Here is a 17,119-nt window from a genome sequence, read left to right on the forward strand (position 1 = left end):
GTGCCTGTGTCTATTGATACTGGAATGTCCGCTTGTCTCTGTGTCAAGTATTTCTATCGCTGTATTGTATTTTTGCCCTAAATCTTGCCGCTGACATATTCCACCCTTTACATTATAAATAAAAAAATGAATCTAATACTTAACCGAAAGAATTAATCACAACAAAAAATCACAACAAAAAAGGATATTAAATACAGTCATAGTCTGTGTCACTGTGGTCTAAAATAAATATAGCTTTCAGAAAGGGAAACCTACGGTTTCTGTACGTTTTCTGTTTCAGATTGAGACGAGCTGAGTTGTGATATTACCGACGGTCCCTGAACGCAGCGGCAGAAGAAGGACGGATTCCTGGCAACGCCGCAACAAAGCTAACGTTAACCATGTACTGCTAAACCGTGTGAATGCATTAGCTTCGCAAACATGTACTTATGTGTTTATCTGGAGTGTTTACCAACTGATACCTACCTCATAGCTTCCTCAAAGGCGCGTTAACACATTCACAATGGAATTTTTTAACGAGCCAAGCTAGCCCAGCTAGCACACTTTGTCTTCGTCGCAGCCACAAACGGTTGACTAGCTAACCAGAACGAGTTGTTGTTAGCTTCGGGCTAGTTTTGGCGAAAATGGCAATTGTGTCTGGGTCCTGTGCCAGGGTAAACGGGTCTAGAAACGGGCCTCCTGTGTCAGCTACACCCTCTGGATCTGTCGGGCAGTCTCAGCCCATGATAGCGGTGTGGGAATGGCAGGATGACCAGGGTTACTGGCGGCCTTACAGCGGCCAGGTGAGCGCCTACATCGAGCGTTGTCTGTCACCGCGGGGCCACAGAGGAGGAGCACCCGGCTCTACGAGCATCTGTCTCGGACAATCAGACCCCAGCCTGTCGCCTTACCTCATTGACATACCAAGCTTGAAGCAGTTTCGACAGGACACAGGTAAACATATCTAACACGTCATGGCATGACCTTAACGTTTATTCCTCGTTAACAGTTTTGCCTCAAACCTCACAGGCCCGGTTGGCTGTAACGTTAGCCGGCTAGCATTAGCTTGCAGGGCGCTGTTGTTATGATTCATATAAGCTGAGAAGTATCCATAAAGTTACAGTTCTTTAGCGACATTTTTACGTGAACCTAGCTACAAATCATGAAATACGTCACAACATTGTGAGATTAACATCTAAAGATGCTTGGTGTGTCTTAAACTGTCATAATTTTGTGTGTCTGTATGTGTGTTTAAAATTAAGTCATAGCCATGTATGTAATGTGTCATTAGTTCTGGCATACAAGTGAATGAACAAGGGGCTTTTCGTTTATGTCTTAAAAACATAACACACACACACAACGTTGCAGTTTTAATTCCGTTTATTCACTAAAAATCAATGTGCCTCTTTTCTTTTCAGGTAAGACCCGGTCAGTACGCCGGTCTCTGTTTGCCCAGTCCTCCGGCCTTGGTAGTGGTGTTTACTGGGAATGGGCCAACGATGAAGGAGGATGGACCCCATATGAGACGCGAACCTCTATCCTTTTGGAGCACAGCTATCAGGCTCGCCAAGGCACAGCAGATCTGGGCCCCCATGGATACAATTATATAGTGGATCTCACATCTCTGGCGCAGGTTAACAAATCGACGGGTTTCAGACGCCAGGTGCGACGCCAATGCAACCTCCCCTACCCGCTGGCTTCTTCCGGACCCCCAGCTATCCCCTCGGGCCCCGCCTGCTCCTGCCAGCAGTGTTTAAGCCACAGCAGCACCGGACCCATGCCGAGCCGTTCGCGACATTCCTTCTCGTCAGGGAGTCTGAACCGGCCTAGTCTTCAAGGCACAGGAAGGGCTGTGGCGGCTCATCCTACTTCTGTCTACTCCCCGTACCCCAGGAGACCTCTCTCAGTTGGTGGCATGTCCTGGGGCAGCCCCTGGGCTCCACCGACATCTGGCAGTCAACTTTCTGCACCTCTGACCAACTCTACCAGTGCCAATGGGTTAAGGTTGGTATCTGATACCTATCCTAGATTGTGTGATTTGGATAGATGTGCAGGGTTCATGTTACAAGGTCCTCTATCTGCTTTCCTCCTCTTCCTCTTTGTCTTTCCTGCCTCTGTCAGTGTTGACCTTTCTTGTAAAACAGGAAAGGCAGAAAAAAAAACAGATCTGTAGCTCCAGTACTTCATTGGTATGTTTGCTTTGGCTCACTTCCTGTGACTCTTGTCTGTGTCATCACTGACCTCCCTTCCTTTTGTTCCAGCTAGCAGAGAAAGCTTACTTGCAGCTTCTCTGGGCTTTAATGTTTTTTGCACGCTGAGTTTTAGCCACTAGAAATTAAAACTAGTGTATTAAAAACATGGTTGCTCAGTAGACAAAAGAATTGTCTAAATCTTTGCGGTGAATGTTTACATTCACTAAAGCCCACACTTTCACATTTCTCATTGAGGTGTATGCTTTAAAAAGAGAAATTGTTGCCATGTATTTAATTCAATTTTTTTAACTCCTGGGTGTGGATGCTAAAGGAGGCACACCCATGCATGGAAAAAAATAATTATTATTGTGTAATAGTACATCATAATACTCCTTTTCAAGTACTTTAATTGCCAAGTTTTTTATGACTGAAAAAAATGTTGCAAGCTTCCTGTCCATTGAGTAACTCCACCCTTTTGGGGCACGGCTGCCTGTGGTGTTCTCCCTCTTTGGCAGCCGGCTTCAGCTCTCTGTTGCTCACTGTGTGGCTCTCCTGGGTCACTGTGCCGCCTGGGGCTCGCTTCGCCCCATCTGTGCCAGCAAATTTCCTGGCGGGTGCCCTTGTAACATGAACTGCATGGTCAAAAACATCCGTTAGTCTGGAACCACCATCATCCTCACCTCTATTTCAATTCCTTTATTTTGTTTTTCATTTGAATTGTATTTATAAGTTTAAGGTCAGTCACTGTACTCTTATGTTTAACTTAATGAACAATTGTATTACTATCTTTATTTTTACAGTTGCGGACATGCTGTCATAGCCCATATTCATTCAAGCAATATGTTGTTCAGACTGTAGTGCACAGAGCTCTTTGGCTACAGAAATGGACCAGTACCACCTCAGCACTGAGTCAGTGTTGCCTTTTTGCAGCCCTTTAACTGGATTTAGTTTAGCGCTCCATCATACTCGAGGACTGACAGCTGCTTCTTTTTCTCCTGTTGCAAAGTAAACACATTCATTGGGCACATATCCATCTGTGTATTGACTGCAGAGTCACGCTCCCTGGTTGCTCTGTGCACATGCAGTCACTGCTGAGTTGTTGTTAATCAGTCTTAGACATGGATAATTAGTCATTCACTGAGCTGGAGACAGTCAGTAAAGGTAAATAAGCCTTATGCAGTTACTCCCTGACAGGTCTAATTTTCTTGCTTCTGGATCTAGTGCCAAAGCTTTTCCTTTTCTCTGATTGCATTGAAAACTAAAAAGGTTCTTAGTTCTTGTTTTGTTCTTCCTGTCTGGTTCATTGTTGCTTTATTTTTATGTTGACTGAATGTCACCGTCTCTGTTTCCTGCCCTCCAGTGTTCCTTCCATCTCTGTGCAGCTGAATGGATCCACCAGCGTGAGCTCTGCCCTAGCAGGTAAATGGGTCACTGACCATCCATCCTCAGCGTAACCCCTGCTCTGTCTATCCTTCAGTACACCTCTCAGTCAGTTTCAGGTTTTATTCAGTAGACTGTTAGTATTTTAGATGCCACTCCACTGCATTTGTTTTCCCTGTGAGTGTCCGTCTGTTTAGGAAAAATGTGCCAGGAAAAGCCTGAAGGAGGGAGGTAAAAATAAAAATGTGCGCACCCTAAATGTTAAGCAAACATCAGAGAGAGGCTTAACTGATACCATCCCATTTGTCATAGCAGTGTACCTAAAAACAGCTTCTGAAACAGCCCTATTTTGTGTGTGAGTGTGAGCTCACACAAGTTTCCTCATGCTGTGCAGAACATTTGGCTCTCCATGCAAAAGCATGATTAACTTCAGCATTCAGACTTGATCCTATAAGACAGCTGTGGACCCCCACAACCCCACCCAGCTCTGGTTTTTGATTGATCTCTTAAGTCTCTAACAACATAATAGTTGGATGCGCAATTGCAGGGTTTTTCTTGCACATACAACTTTGGTGCACAGCAAAGAGGTTTTGGATTTCTGCCAAAAGGAAAATCGCCAGCACCGTGATAAGAACACACTACTATTCAAGCTTAAAAATTCATTTTAAAATGGCCAGAAAGGACAGAAAAACGTCTGTTAACTAAGGCAACACACACTCTTCTGCTTGCATGTGTAGAGACCCTGCTTGACTTTGACAGGGCCCAATGTGTTTCATTTGAGGTAAGCTTGTAGTGAAGGCAGACATGCGAAAGGTCAGTGTGACAGAGGAGGATACTAGGGATGGGGTGGGATGGAGGGAGCAGCTGAAAGAAGAAATGTGGTGAATCTCTGACTTAATGTTTCAAGCAATCTCAGGATCACCACGTATAATTATTATTTTTTTCATAATTTCTGTAGTATTTTCCTAAAAATGAAAATGCAGAATCCTGCTATGTTTGACAACATATCTGCATGCTTCATGTCTTAGCTTAATTAAAAGGCCAGTATTTCAAAGCAATTTCTAAATTTGACTGCTGGTCTTTGCCACATTTTATATAGATGGTGGAGTAATATTGTTATGACCATACATTTTCAGACTACAAAAATCCTAAAGTGAAAATTTGATTGACTCCAGAATACTAACTCGATTTAACTGTACGACAGTCCAACTGATAAGGGATGTTTGAGACCAAAAGCAATGCCGATATTTCTTGATTTAAGAATCTGATATATCTGCCTTTTTTTCCCCAGGCACATTAAACATAAACAGATATTCCTAACATTTGTTATGTGTAATAATTTACTCTGACTATTTACTAATGGCTACTTGGGGCTCTACAAAACCGAGTCAACCTCCATAGACTTCCAATGATTTATAGCCCAGTTATAATGAGCTACTTTGGTCTCTGTCTCTGATTTCATTCTTTATAACAACTGTAAAGGATAGCCTTTTCTTTCTCAATCACCTGTTTTTAATTAAGGGTCACAGCCACACTGTCATGCCAACAGCCGCTAGCTGCCACCTCGGACTCACCTCGGCTGATTTGAGTAGCTGTGTTTGTGGTTGGTGCCTTTGGTTCCAGCATAACAAGCAGATAAGCATAAGAAGTGGTGACACCATCATATTTGTTTGATGTAATTGGAAGGTATCGAAAGACTGTTTGCAGCCAAAGGCTTATTAACACTTGTGAAGTCCTGTCTAATCCAGGTGGTGTGCTCTCTTTTTTTTGTCATTATTAAATATGTTATAAATAAAACTTTGAGCATAGTGTTTCACACCTTATTTCCCACTTATGAATGACTCATTGTCACATATTTTTAGCACATTGATTTTCCTGAGGTGGTAAAATCTGAGTGCAGTTTGATGTAGTACATCAGCAGGTTGTAATTGTCATAAAATGGCAGAAATGAAAAGCAATGCATTATTTTGTTCTCTGCTGCTCACTCCTAAAAATTATGAGTCAGGTTGTGTGCTATGACAAACTGAATCAATACAATCAGCCCGGAAGAAGCAAGTGGACCAGAACCTCATTAGTGAAAATGCTGAACTGAGACCCGAGGAAATAGTTTCAAATGGAGGGTCACTCTTACAGTTTCTCCTCCAAATGTACAGCTTTAATGGTCTTTGTTCAGGAATGAATATTCATAGGAATAAGAACTGTAGTTTGTACAGTTTTGTCAAGAATATAAAATAAACAAATGTATTAATTTCCTGGTTTGAGATTGACTCGAACTCATTCCCACGTTAGCTTTGTTACAGACTGGTGCAGACACACGCTTAAAGTAAATTAAATTATCTTTACATCAAATGACCAACACATGCAACTGTTTGCATGAACGTTGCTTTGGTTTTCACTAGCCTGCCATTTTCATACTGGAAAACAGGGGAGCTAGAAGATTGAACAAGCTGTAAAGGCATCAGTCTCTGCTTCAAGATTGTCTCCTGGAGCAGCGCTGCACCTCTTCCTGCACACCTGATTTTGGAACCTTTGGATTTCAAATAACCTTTTTTTTTTTGTGGGAGTGAAAGATTCTGTTTTCTGTGGGTCAGGTGTTAGCATCTAGGGGCTACAGTTTGGATAGTTTGCAGTTAATTTTGTCCTTCAGATTTCTCGGGATATTAAAGTACAGCCAGAATATAAAAACAATACTACTGGATTTTCACGGGGAACCAGTGAACTGTTCTTCAAAGATGAACGCTTAATTATGAGTTGTGACATGCTAGCTTTACCAGTGGCAAGTTTCTTTTCTTTTAATTATGTAGTGGAGTAATGTTTAAGACTTGTTGGCGGCTGTAATCATCTTCAGTGGCATCTAATCTCATTACCTCATGTTTTATCAGTCTGATGCTTGGTGTCGTCTTCCATTTTTGTTATTTCACAGCAGTCATCCTACCATCCATAAACGATTAGATTTTTTTTGTCTTTAATGACTTGGTGACAATCCATATTCCTCAAAAATCATGCCAGCCTCTATCTGCATTGACAGTCAATCTTGGAGATGCAGCTCTGATCACCAAGGATGCTACTGAGCAGAGATAAGTTTGACTTGCGTGGTGAAATTGCATATACGCCCATTAAAAGTGGTAAAAACAGGACTTCCAGTGGGCTGGAAGTGATTCAGAGGTGCCCAAGGAGACAACCTTGAAGGAAAAACTGGCCAATTAAAAAAAAAAATGTAAATACATTTATAAAATATGGAATTTTGAGCAGAGCTGTAGGCTGCATTTAAAAGATGCCCAAAGTTAAGTTAACATCTGTTCGTTCTAGTGAACAGGAGGGGGCGACTCTTCTGTTTGGAAAAACAACTGTAGTCTATAGATGTCTATGGTAAAACTAACCCACCACTCACTGGATCTGTGACCTTACTAAACACTTTTGTGATGAGTTTGTAATCTCAGTCACTAGTTTGAAGGCTAGTTGGGTCATGATGTTGATTTTTTGTGTTTTGGTCTCATTTAGAGTAAAGTGGCTAAAGCAGGGTGTGCAAATGCATGAGCGTGCAGTAGCCTTCATCGTGTCCTCAGCAACCAACATCTTCAGGTCTTAGTTGAACTGTGTTAAATATTCTTGTTAATCAGTATCAGAATAAAGAGACTCAGTGACCAGAAAACTCCTGAGCAGCAGCAGTTTTGTAGCACAACTGGAGGCCCATGTTTTGCTAATAGTTAGCCCAAGTCAGGCTGTACCTGCCAAAACGGTTGACTGCACTCAACCAAGTGTTTTACTTTTGTTTCTTTTGAGTTTGACTTCTTCATTTGTAAGAGAATGGAAGTTCTATTTTTACCTGTCCTTAAACGGTACCGCACTTAATCGTAAAATTGAAGCTTTTACTCCACATTGCAGAGGGTTATTGCGCTCTTGTAAATCATTCCCTGTGGCCCGACTGGTCAGACTTGGAGCTTGTGGGCACAGTCGATTCCCAGTGAATCTTTTGCTAGCACCAGGACGCCCTGTGTTTTGCCCTTAGCTGAAGAGATTTATGTCACCACTGCAGCAACATTAGCCGTGTTCGCAATCAGCACAGTGGATTTAAGACGAGGGACAGCCACAGTAAACCAGATTAATTTGTTGAACATAAACAGTATGGGTTTAATTTGAAAATCTCTGCCGTCTGAGTGTGATGTTTTTTGTAAGTGTGTATGGAGAAGGCTCGATGTGGGCGCGTCAGCTGCTGCTACCTCTTGATTTGTTCCCTTCTGCCTCCTGCATATCTCCACTTGCCTCCTGCCTTGCTCACCTGCCCCACTCTGCCTTGTCCCATCCCGCCTCAACCTAAACCAACCCCCACCCTACCCCCCTCCACTTCCAGGCATGGCCTCCATTTTGATGTCAGCAGTGGGACTCGGCGTGCACTTCACCTCTGCCCCTCTCCCTCAGCAGCAGCAGCAGCATCCGCCGCCACAGCATCAGCAGCCTGCTCCTTTCTCTCTTCCTCCTCCTCCTCCTCTCCTTCCCCCAGCCAGCAGGCCCATCAAGCCCCACAGCAGCAGCAGCACCAGCACCAGCAGTTCAGTTAGGAGAGCAAAGAGGCAGCACAGGAGAGGTAGCTACCACACCATCAGTCCTCAAATCTACCTTTTTTTCTTTCTTTTTTTTTCCTCTCATCAACATCATCGTCGTCCTGTGATCTGCTTTTCATCCTCAAGCACCACACGCTTGAGGAACATTAAATCCTGCATTGACTCACTTTCACGCAAGTGTACTGACTATCTGTGTTGGCTTTGATTCAACTATCACAGGCTTTTCTGCTGTTTCCCCCTCCAGTGTCATTCAGGCTCTTCAACTCCTGCACCTCATTAGCTTTAACTTCCTTCTTAAGTCTGCCTTAAGTTGGCTAAATGCGGCAAAAAGATGCTCTCTGGCAGAATGTTTCAATTCTAAATACAAGTGTATAGATATGGGTGATAAACTACAGGAAGAAAAACCTGAGTAAATAGTCTGTGGGGGGCAGTAAGTGCAGATAAGAGGAATATCTTGCCAAGCAGCTCAGAGTGGAGCCACTCTCTCGGCTTATGGTGGCGTTTGTTTTCATTTGTAACATATTTATTACAGCAGCAGGTCGTCGTTTAGGGGTGTTTAGGTGCTTATGACATCAGGACAAAATGTTGGTACCGTTCCAGCTTCTCATGCAAAACGACATTTGAAAGAAAAAGCTGCTGGAGGTTGATTCGGTGTGTGTTAAATGGGCTTTGCTCATTTTCTGTAGTTTGGTGTCACTCGGCTAATATGTTACCTGTCACTTTCACATTATTGCTGCCGTTCTTTGTTTCTCTATGTTGTCACAGCCGCTTGTTAAAATAAACAGGTCACGTGTCAGCGATTAGAAGCACAGTGAGTCTGGAAACGGGTCAGTGAAGTTAATGTTTTTTGTGTTTCTCAGCTGGGAAGAATTATTCGATCTTTAAAAATCTGTATTTAAATGGAGCTGTCTTACGCAATAAACGTAAAACGATGAGGATGAGCGTTTAGTTAGCTCGCAGAGTTTTCTTTCCTAAACAGACTTGACACTCACGCTTGTGCATTTGAGAGAATATGTTAGAAAAATGCAGACAGTGTCTGTTTCAATGTCTCATGTTGCCAATCAACATTTAATGCTCGTTGTTCTGCTAAGCATTCACGTCTTCCCTCTGCATCACATATTTACATCGGCTGGTTCTTGATTGGAGGATGTTGGTCAAAATTGGACACAATTTAATGGTAGCTGGAGTTAAACATGGGAAATGTCTGACTGAAATTGTATTTTGAGATTGTGACACAAACCATTTCATTTCATCTCATCAGAATCTCTCTTCTTGCTGCTTCTTGTATGCTTGTGGACTGGCCTGTTTTGACTCAATCGCTCATTGACTTTGCATTTTCTCCTTTTGTTCCTCTTTCAGCATCAACTCAGAGACCCGAGGAGGTGATTCAGCGCTACATGGAGGTGGTGGCTGGAGTACAAGACGAGGTAAATGTTTCCGTGTTTCCCCCGTCTACTCCCAGATCTGTTAGAAATGAAAGAAAAGTTCATTTATTGTTTTGATGAACAATTCTTGCATGAATCGGATTAATGATTCTTTTGGTCAGTATTGAGGTCAAAAATATTTTACACAATTAGCCGTTAAACACTCAACGTCAGTCTTTTTGTTACTGGATTTCCATCATCTTTAAATGTAATTCGAGTAAATAACCCTTTACCACTTCTACATTGGTTCAAGCCCCACGTCTGATAACATGTCCACGCAAATTGTCTTTAACTTGAAGAGTATAAGAGATAATCTGGTTGGGAATTATTCCCAGACTTTGTTTTCTCCTTAGCGCTCCTCCCTTTAGCGGCTGCTACAGCGGATCATCACACCACAGCATCCTTCTCTGTCACTCCAGAAATCTGTGGTTGTCCTCTTTTCTTCCCATCCTTTGCCCAGTATACCCACCATCCCTCCTCTGTGCACATGTCCAAACAATCTCAATCATGTCTCTCTAACTTTTTTCCCAAAGCTCAACCTGAGCTGTCTCTCTAATGTTCCCAATTCGGTTACTCCAAATCAAACTTTAGCATTTTTAATTCTGACACCTGTAGCTCCACCGTATCCTGTGTTGTGACACCTGTAGCTGTTTCTGCGTGTCCTCCTAGACCAAAAGACTTTCTGCTGTCTCGGCTCAAGCTTAACTAAACACTGAGTTTGGACTTAATAGAGAACCACAATTCAAAACTGAATGCAGCACAAAAATTGTTTTATCTCAGCTGTCTTGTTCGATAGTGATTGTTGAGCCGAATGGTAAATAAGTTTCTGTGAAGTGAGTTTGTGTTGTGTAATTTTGCTCTGAGCATAGATATCTCATGTACCTTCAGGACTGTATTATCTGCATGGACCAACTGTCCAACCCATCTGGCTACGAGACCCCATCCACAGAGGAGGGAGGCCAGAGCATCCAGCCAGACACTGTGGGAAAATTCATCAAATGTGGGCACACCCTGCATATGCTCTGCATGCTGGCCATGTACAACAATGGAACGAAGGTAAGAGACTTTTATCAGCAGTGTAGCCTCAGATCTGAAGGACGAAAACCACCACAACCGTGTGAGGACTTTTATTTAATCTTTATTTAACCAGTAAAAAAACCTGAGATTAAAAACATCTTTAAAAAAGTGTCCTGCCCAAGAGAGACAGCAGTACAGTCAGAAGTTGCATAAATTAAACCCCCCACCCCACAGGAAGCCAGAGGAAGTAAAAAAAAAAAAAACAACCCACACCCATAGATTACCTTATTTGTTCGCCCCAGCTTTATCTCGGCTAAGTGTGAAAACCTCTAATGGATTTGGCACTAGTTTATGGGCATACTAATTTCTCTGTATCACTAGGCATGTTGGTAGCTACATCTGTCATCATGTGGCCGCAGACATGTAGTGACAGCGGTTTGGGGGAGTAGAGCAGCATCACCAACATTTGTAACATCACCAACAAAACAATTTCCCAACTGGTGTTGATTCTACTAAGGCCGAAGATGGAAAGATGCTGACTGTAAGAGTCTGTAAGTCTGATGGCCAGGAAGCCGGTCCTGGCTACAGCACTAGCGCCTCTGCCATGTTTGTTTCAGGTCATTTCAAATGCAGATATGTGGAATAGCATTTAGGATGAATTTCTACTTCAGAGAATAATACCCTGAAACAAAGTCTATAAGTTCAATCTTTGTACTTTTACTTTTTTTTTTCCGCCACAAACAGAATAATTGGTGATTAATTTTCTCTCGATTGACCAGCCGACTCATTTACTGCTCATTGATTGCTCCTTCAAACTTGCTCTTGCATCATGATCCACTCATGAGGAAGTTGTTGAGTGTTTCTGCTTGTTTCTACTGATGGTTTGGTTGACGTGGCTCTCTGGTGTCTTCGCTTCCTCCTCCTCAGGATGGCAGCTTGCAGTGCCCCTCGTGTAAGACAATCTACGGCGAGAAGACGGGCACCCAGCCGAAAGGCAAGATGGAAATATACAGCATCGCACAGTCGCTGCCAGGCCATCCAGACTGCGGCACCATCCAGATAATCTATAGCATACCACCCGGCATACAGGTACTGCTGCTGGTGCTTCTTTTTCTTTCAGCTGCTCCTTCTCTGCCTCCATCTCACCCTCCACCCCAACCCTCTGCATGTGCTCCTCCGCTACATCCATGAATCTTCTCTGAGGTCTTCCTCTTTTCCTCCTCAATCATCATCCTTTGTTCAGCATATCCACTGTCCCCCATTTGCACATGTCCCACGTGTCTCAGCCCGAGCTGTCCCTCTGATGTACTCACTCCTAATCCTCTCCCTTCTGGTCTCCTAGCAAAAATCTCCTGATCTCCAACTCTGCCACCTCCACCTCCTGTTATTTTGTTAGCTACATCATCTCCAAGCCATACATCAGAGCAGATCCTCACCAGCCGAAAAAGCATGTTCAGGCAGATTGTTCAGATACTGGACACAATCTGCTGTTGCTAGACTTGACAGGGTGTCAAAATCGATAGCACAGATTCGTCTGCTGTCCCTGGAGAAAAGAAGCTCCTGGAATAGTTAAAAGGAACCAGAATCATAGAAACTTGTACTTTAGAAGTAGACCAGTTACTGATGTTATACAATGTTACAATAACAAGACAAAAAGGTCAAAACTCCTGCAACAACTCCATTGTCAGACCATCCTCAATGTGGGCCATGATCACAACTTCCACGAGAGCTGGGAAAAAGGAGGAAAGACCATCTTTCTGTTGTATCTCGACGAATTTTCCTCAGTTTCATACTAGGAGCAGAAGCATGAGGGGAATCTCGAACTCAGGAGTGTTTTTGTATGTTTGTCTGTGTCTGCGCCAGCACATTTGGACGTCTAATTAGAGGATGACTGGAAGAAAAACTGTTGCCTGGACGACAGCTTGTTCACCATTAGCCAGGGCTTTCTAAAGTAGTTTAACAGTCTGATGCTCGGCTTTGCTGTTAAAGAGCCTTTTCCTGCATGCTGCTGTGAACGGCTCAGAGTTACTTCCTCCTTTTATTACAGCGTTTTAGGAAAGAAAGCCCAATTTCGTTCGCAATTTCTTCTGTCTGTAAATCTGACTTTTATGTATTTATTTATAACCTCCACATACACAGCCGGCCTGAAGTTGTAAGCACTTAAATGCAGTTTGTATCGATCTGTTGGTTTACTGTTAACAATCTGCAAAATCTTTGATTAGATTATCCGACTGTTCCGAGTGACCTCTCTCTCTCTCTCTGTTGTATTAAGCTTTATAACTTAACATCAGTCACTTTGTGTCCTTGTCACCAGGGTCCCGAGCATCCCAACCCAGGCCAGCCGTACACCTGTAGAGGCTTCCCTCGCTTCTGTTTCCTGCCAGACAACGACAAGGGCAGAAAGGTAAGAACATCAACTTGCCGGAACTCGACAGGCGAACGTCATCTACCCAAACATCGGCGTAGTGCTCCACGAGGACTCCAGCGCGCTGTTATCATTAATGTTGTGCTCATTTATAGGGCTGTGTTGTTTTCATGGTGCATCAGTGCCTCATGCCGTCTTCACTGGTAACCACAGTCGTACTCTTTAGAGTCTATAAATAATCTCTTATGTAATTCACTAATGGAAAATTGGATTAAATTATTCCAGTTGTAGTTTATCTGTGCCGCGCCGCAGACTCATTTCCAGCAGCAGACGCTGGCGGGTGAGCGCTGCCTGCACTGCATGGATGTGAGATCATGAAAATATCCCCACGTTGGGGACACAGCCGTATTGTATTTTTATAATGTAGGCTCTCTGCTACAGTTCATGACCTCAATGATGTATTTTGTTTTTCATGCCATAATGAAATACATGGATGGATTCAGGTCTGGACTGCAATGAGACCAGTTTGCTTGCAGATAATTAAATAAGACAAGAATGGAAAGAAGGTAAAAGTTAGAGACCCTAAAATAATACGGAGAAAACCCCAACAATTAGACAAGCCCCATCTGGTCTTTAAGTCTGACGTCATTAGGGTCCAAACTCCACTTCAGGTCCCAAAGTCAAAGGAACACTGCAGCATTACTGAGAGTTACAAACTGTCTAAATTATTTTATCTGTAATAAAATCCATCCATAAAAACAGATTCTATGAAATTTAACACAATTAGCAGGAAGTTAGCTCGCTAGTTTCCACCTAAACATGATATAGCATGTTCTGACTGACAGATTTCTGAAAAAATTAAAACGTACAGCTCTGCTATCACTTCCAACATAAATGAAGAAAAACTAAACAGCAGTGACGTTTGTAGGGTTACTGAAGTTGGACTAGCTGGTACATAATGATGTGCTACGTGATCGCTAGCAACACAGCGATGTTAGCATAACATAAACACAGTGAAGCTGGAGGATGAACGCTAACTTTTTTCCACTTAATAAAAGTTAACATGAGGGTTCCCGATGGTTAGGGACAAATGCAATCGCATGGCAGGATGCTGTAAACGGACCAAACTTCAGTCAGGAGAACAACTGAGATAATCCATCCACAATACGAGGTTAGTCATTAATATTACAGCTGGGCTGTAGTTACATCGTAAGGTTTTAAAATCTGAGCTTTCAAACGTGCTGCCGATGAATAATGTTAAATAAAACCGAGAGAGGCCGACAGTTATCACTGATTTTTCTTTTTTTTTCTTTTTTAGGGGCTTGTTCAGATTAAATAGAACAAGATACAAAGCATTAAAGCATGTTAAAAAAAAATCCTAACGGCCTTAATAAACGCAGAGTAGTTTAAACCCGGTAGCAGGGTTCATAAGTCATCACTTAAAGACCACATGAGCAAGCACATGGCAACAGTGGGAAGGAAAAACTCCCTTTTACCAGGAAGAAACCTCTCACAGAACCAGACTCGTCTTAAGTTATTGAACAATTGTTTAATTGAGCTGTGAACTATTCAGTGACACAAACAAAAGTAACAAATCTATATTTTAAAGGCTGGAAAATGATGAGATGATAAATTTCAAATCCAGCCGTGTCTCACAAGCGTTCCTTGTGTTTCTGCTGTAAAGGTCCTCGAGCTGCTGAAGGTGGCGTGGATGCGGCGTCTCATCTTCACCGTGGGAACGTCCAGCACCACCGGAGAGCCCGACACAGTGGTGTGGAACGGCATCCACCACAAAACCGAGATGATGTCCAACTTGTCGGGCCACGGCTACCCTGACCCCAACTATTTGGACAATGTTCTGTCTGAGCTGGCCTCTCAGGGCGTGACAGAGGACTGCCTCAAACCCCCAGGAAGCGGCAGCGGCGCCAGCTAGGCCTCAGCTCCGAGCTTCGCACGCTTCCACTCACCGCTAACCCATCGAGAGTTAACCCTCCTGAATCCTCTGCTCTGTGCCCAGGTGGACTTCCTGCAACATCTCTGTGTTAATAAATTCATGTCAGCGTCCACCCAAACCTCATGGAGTGAGCGAAGGGAGGGAAAGTGAGCTAAATAAAAGCCTTGAATCTTCTTTGAGAGGAGACACAGTTGGAGTAGAATTGTTTGGTTGCATCACGTGTTACAGGAGATTGGACTCAGATTAAAAAAAACAAGAAAAAAGCAGCAGGGCTCCACTGACTGAGCCCTCCATCAAACCTCCATCAGCTGGAGGTTCTTTCTGTTTATTTGTTCGTCCGTCCGTTTGTTTGTTTGTTTTATTCTATTCTCTTCTTTTTCTCATCAAGCCTCATCTATATCCCCTCATTCGGTTTCCATGAGAATGAGAGCTTACGCTGGGGATAAAAGGTCTCACAAGCACTTTAGTTCTGACGCTGCATTTAGCTGGCAAGATGTGCGATCTCCCCATAAAGGGCAATTCTTCTTCTTCTTCTTCTTCTTCTGTTGTTTTTAAATTGGTAACTAATGCCAAAGTGTTTCTGCTGAAAACGTTCACGTTTAGCTCAGCGACATGGACACCTCTCGTAGCAAACTCCGTATTGATGAGAAGAGGCAATATTTACTGTTGTAAATAAATCTAAAAAAGAATTAGACAAAAATATGTTTAAAAAAACATTTGACACTACTTCTGATCTGACCGTGATATATTTAACAATTTGATGAGAAGAAGCACTCACAACAGTCTGATTTAACTTTTTATTTTATTTTTTATTTTCGGATGTGCAGAACCTACGCCACGTTAGGTTCGCTCTCTTAAATGTTTTACAGTTTGTGTTGCCGTGTGTGACACGGGGACAAGGTGTATAGGTCCCCGACGACCTCAGTTCTCCTGTCCAGACAGGTGTAAACGGCTGCCGAGATGAAACAAAAAACAAAACAACGGCTCTGGATGAGAACATTTTTAGTGTGACAATCAAGGTCATCGGACTCGTCTCGATTTTAAAGAAAAAAAGATCCTGCGGGTTGCCGCCTCCTGTATTCACATGCATTATTCTGCTCACAGTACTGCAGTACAGTCGCTCAACTCAGTCTTGACATGTATACAAACAAGAAAAAATGGGGGGAAAAAAATATCTGCAATAAAGACATAATGCAAAACGAGCCCTGGTTCGTCTCTTGTATCCGAGTATCTGTTTGAGCTGATGAAGCTTCAGTCTGCAGGGTAGTGTTGCAGTTTTTGTACTTTAAGGTGCTTCAGGTCCTTGTATGCGACCCCTGCTAATTAGCTGCTGTATGACCACTCGACGTGATCATCATGGATAATGGCTCTCAATACATGGCTCCCTGAAGCATTATAGATTGGCATCTAATCACGTCCAGAGAGGGCAGAAAGAAGATGAAGGTGGGAGATGTCTGATGGTGGTCACAGCAAAACGCATTATCCTGATTATTTGCTTCTGTTTGTTATGGTGAAACGACAGCTGGGTTTCCTTTGCAGGAAGTGTGGCCTCAGTACACTTAGAGGAGCTCCTCCAATTAAAGGGAACCAGCTGAGGTGGTTCTGATATCTGACTAGGACACATCGGGGATTGCAGGGATGGACTGCTGGACGGGATGGACGTCCATCAAGTCTACATACATCTGCCAGCAAAACAAAGAGTCTCCAAACATCAAAGAGCGAGGAGGTAAAGGTTCTTTGGCAACGCTTATCACCTTGACTTCTTATCTTCAGCCTTCACCTGCACCTGGTAAAGATGCAGAGCTGCAATAAAATGAGTCTGTGTATCAGCTGCTTCCCCGTTGCCATGACGATGAAATTCCAGCATGAGCACCTCTTCAGTCATTTGAGGATACAGAATAATGTAGATGAGGAAGTAAGGTTTTTCTTTTTGTACCTGAAGTCTGTGAAGCTAAAAAAAAAACCTATTAAGGCAACACTTAAATCAGTATAGCATCAGGTGAGTTAAGTAACAGACTGGCCTACTCTAAAAGTAGATTCTATCACCACACATTATCCCCATAAACTTTGACATGAATTTCTGAAAAGAAATCAGTGAAACTGTTTAAAAAAAATTACTATTTTTAAAAATTAGTTGATCTCTTAAATTGTAAGAAAAACATGTAAAATTGCAGAGCTGTCAGAAAATTATATTTTATTTATTTTTACAGTGTATCATTGTTTAAAAAAAAAAAAGGGAAAAAGAT

General features: G+C 42.8%; 1 protein-coding gene across 2 annotated transcripts; it reads left to right on the plus strand.

The window, feature by feature from the left end:
• The first annotated feature begins 301 nt into the window (after positions 1–301).
• dtx2 (deltex 2, E3 ubiquitin ligase) lies at positions 302–16,075 on the plus strand. Of its 2 annotated transcripts, XM_004551159.2 has the most exons (9): positions 302–933; positions 1,398–1,983; positions 3,532–3,590; positions 7,903–8,136; positions 9,473–9,540; positions 10,426–10,593; positions 11,482–11,643; positions 12,869–12,958; positions 14,604–16,075. In XM_004551159.2, exons 1-9 carry the CDS (start codon positions 624–626, stop codon positions 14,850–14,852), a joined length of 1,926 nt encoding a protein of 641 aa, XP_004551216.1. In that variant the 5' UTR covers positions 302–623; the 3' UTR covers positions 14,853–16,075. The 2 variants fall into 2 exon arrangements, with proteins under 2 accessions (XP_004551216.1, XP_004551217.1); XM_004551160.2 differs by lacking the exon at positions 7,903–8,136 and having other exon boundaries at positions 303–933.
• The last annotated feature ends 1,044 nt before the right edge of the window (positions 16,076–17,119 follow it).

This window comes from Maylandia zebra, linkage group LG10 (genome assembly GCF_041146795.1).
Source record: "Maylandia zebra isolate NMK-2024a linkage group LG10, Mzebra_GT3a, whole genome shotgun sequence".
In the NCBI taxonomy this organism is placed as follows: domain Eukaryota; kingdom Metazoa; phylum Chordata; class Actinopteri; order Cichliformes; family Cichlidae; genus Maylandia; species Maylandia zebra.

What these genes read in the sequence shown, in the direction of transcription:
- dtx2 (XM_004551159.2), top strand. Translation starts at nt 624, where the DNA reads ATGGCAATTGTGTCTGGGTCCTGTGCCAGGGTAAACGGGTCTAGAAAC. An exon ending in GCAGTTTCGACAGGACACAG is followed by an intron (nt 934 to 1,397) that starts GTAAACATATCT and finishes TTTTCTTTTCAG; the next exon opens with GTAAGACCCGGTCAGTACGC. An exon ending in TGGCTGGAGTACAAGACGAG is followed by an intron (nt 9,541 to 10,425) that starts GTAAATGTTTCC and finishes ATGTACCTTCAG; the next exon opens with GACTGTATTATCTGCATGGA.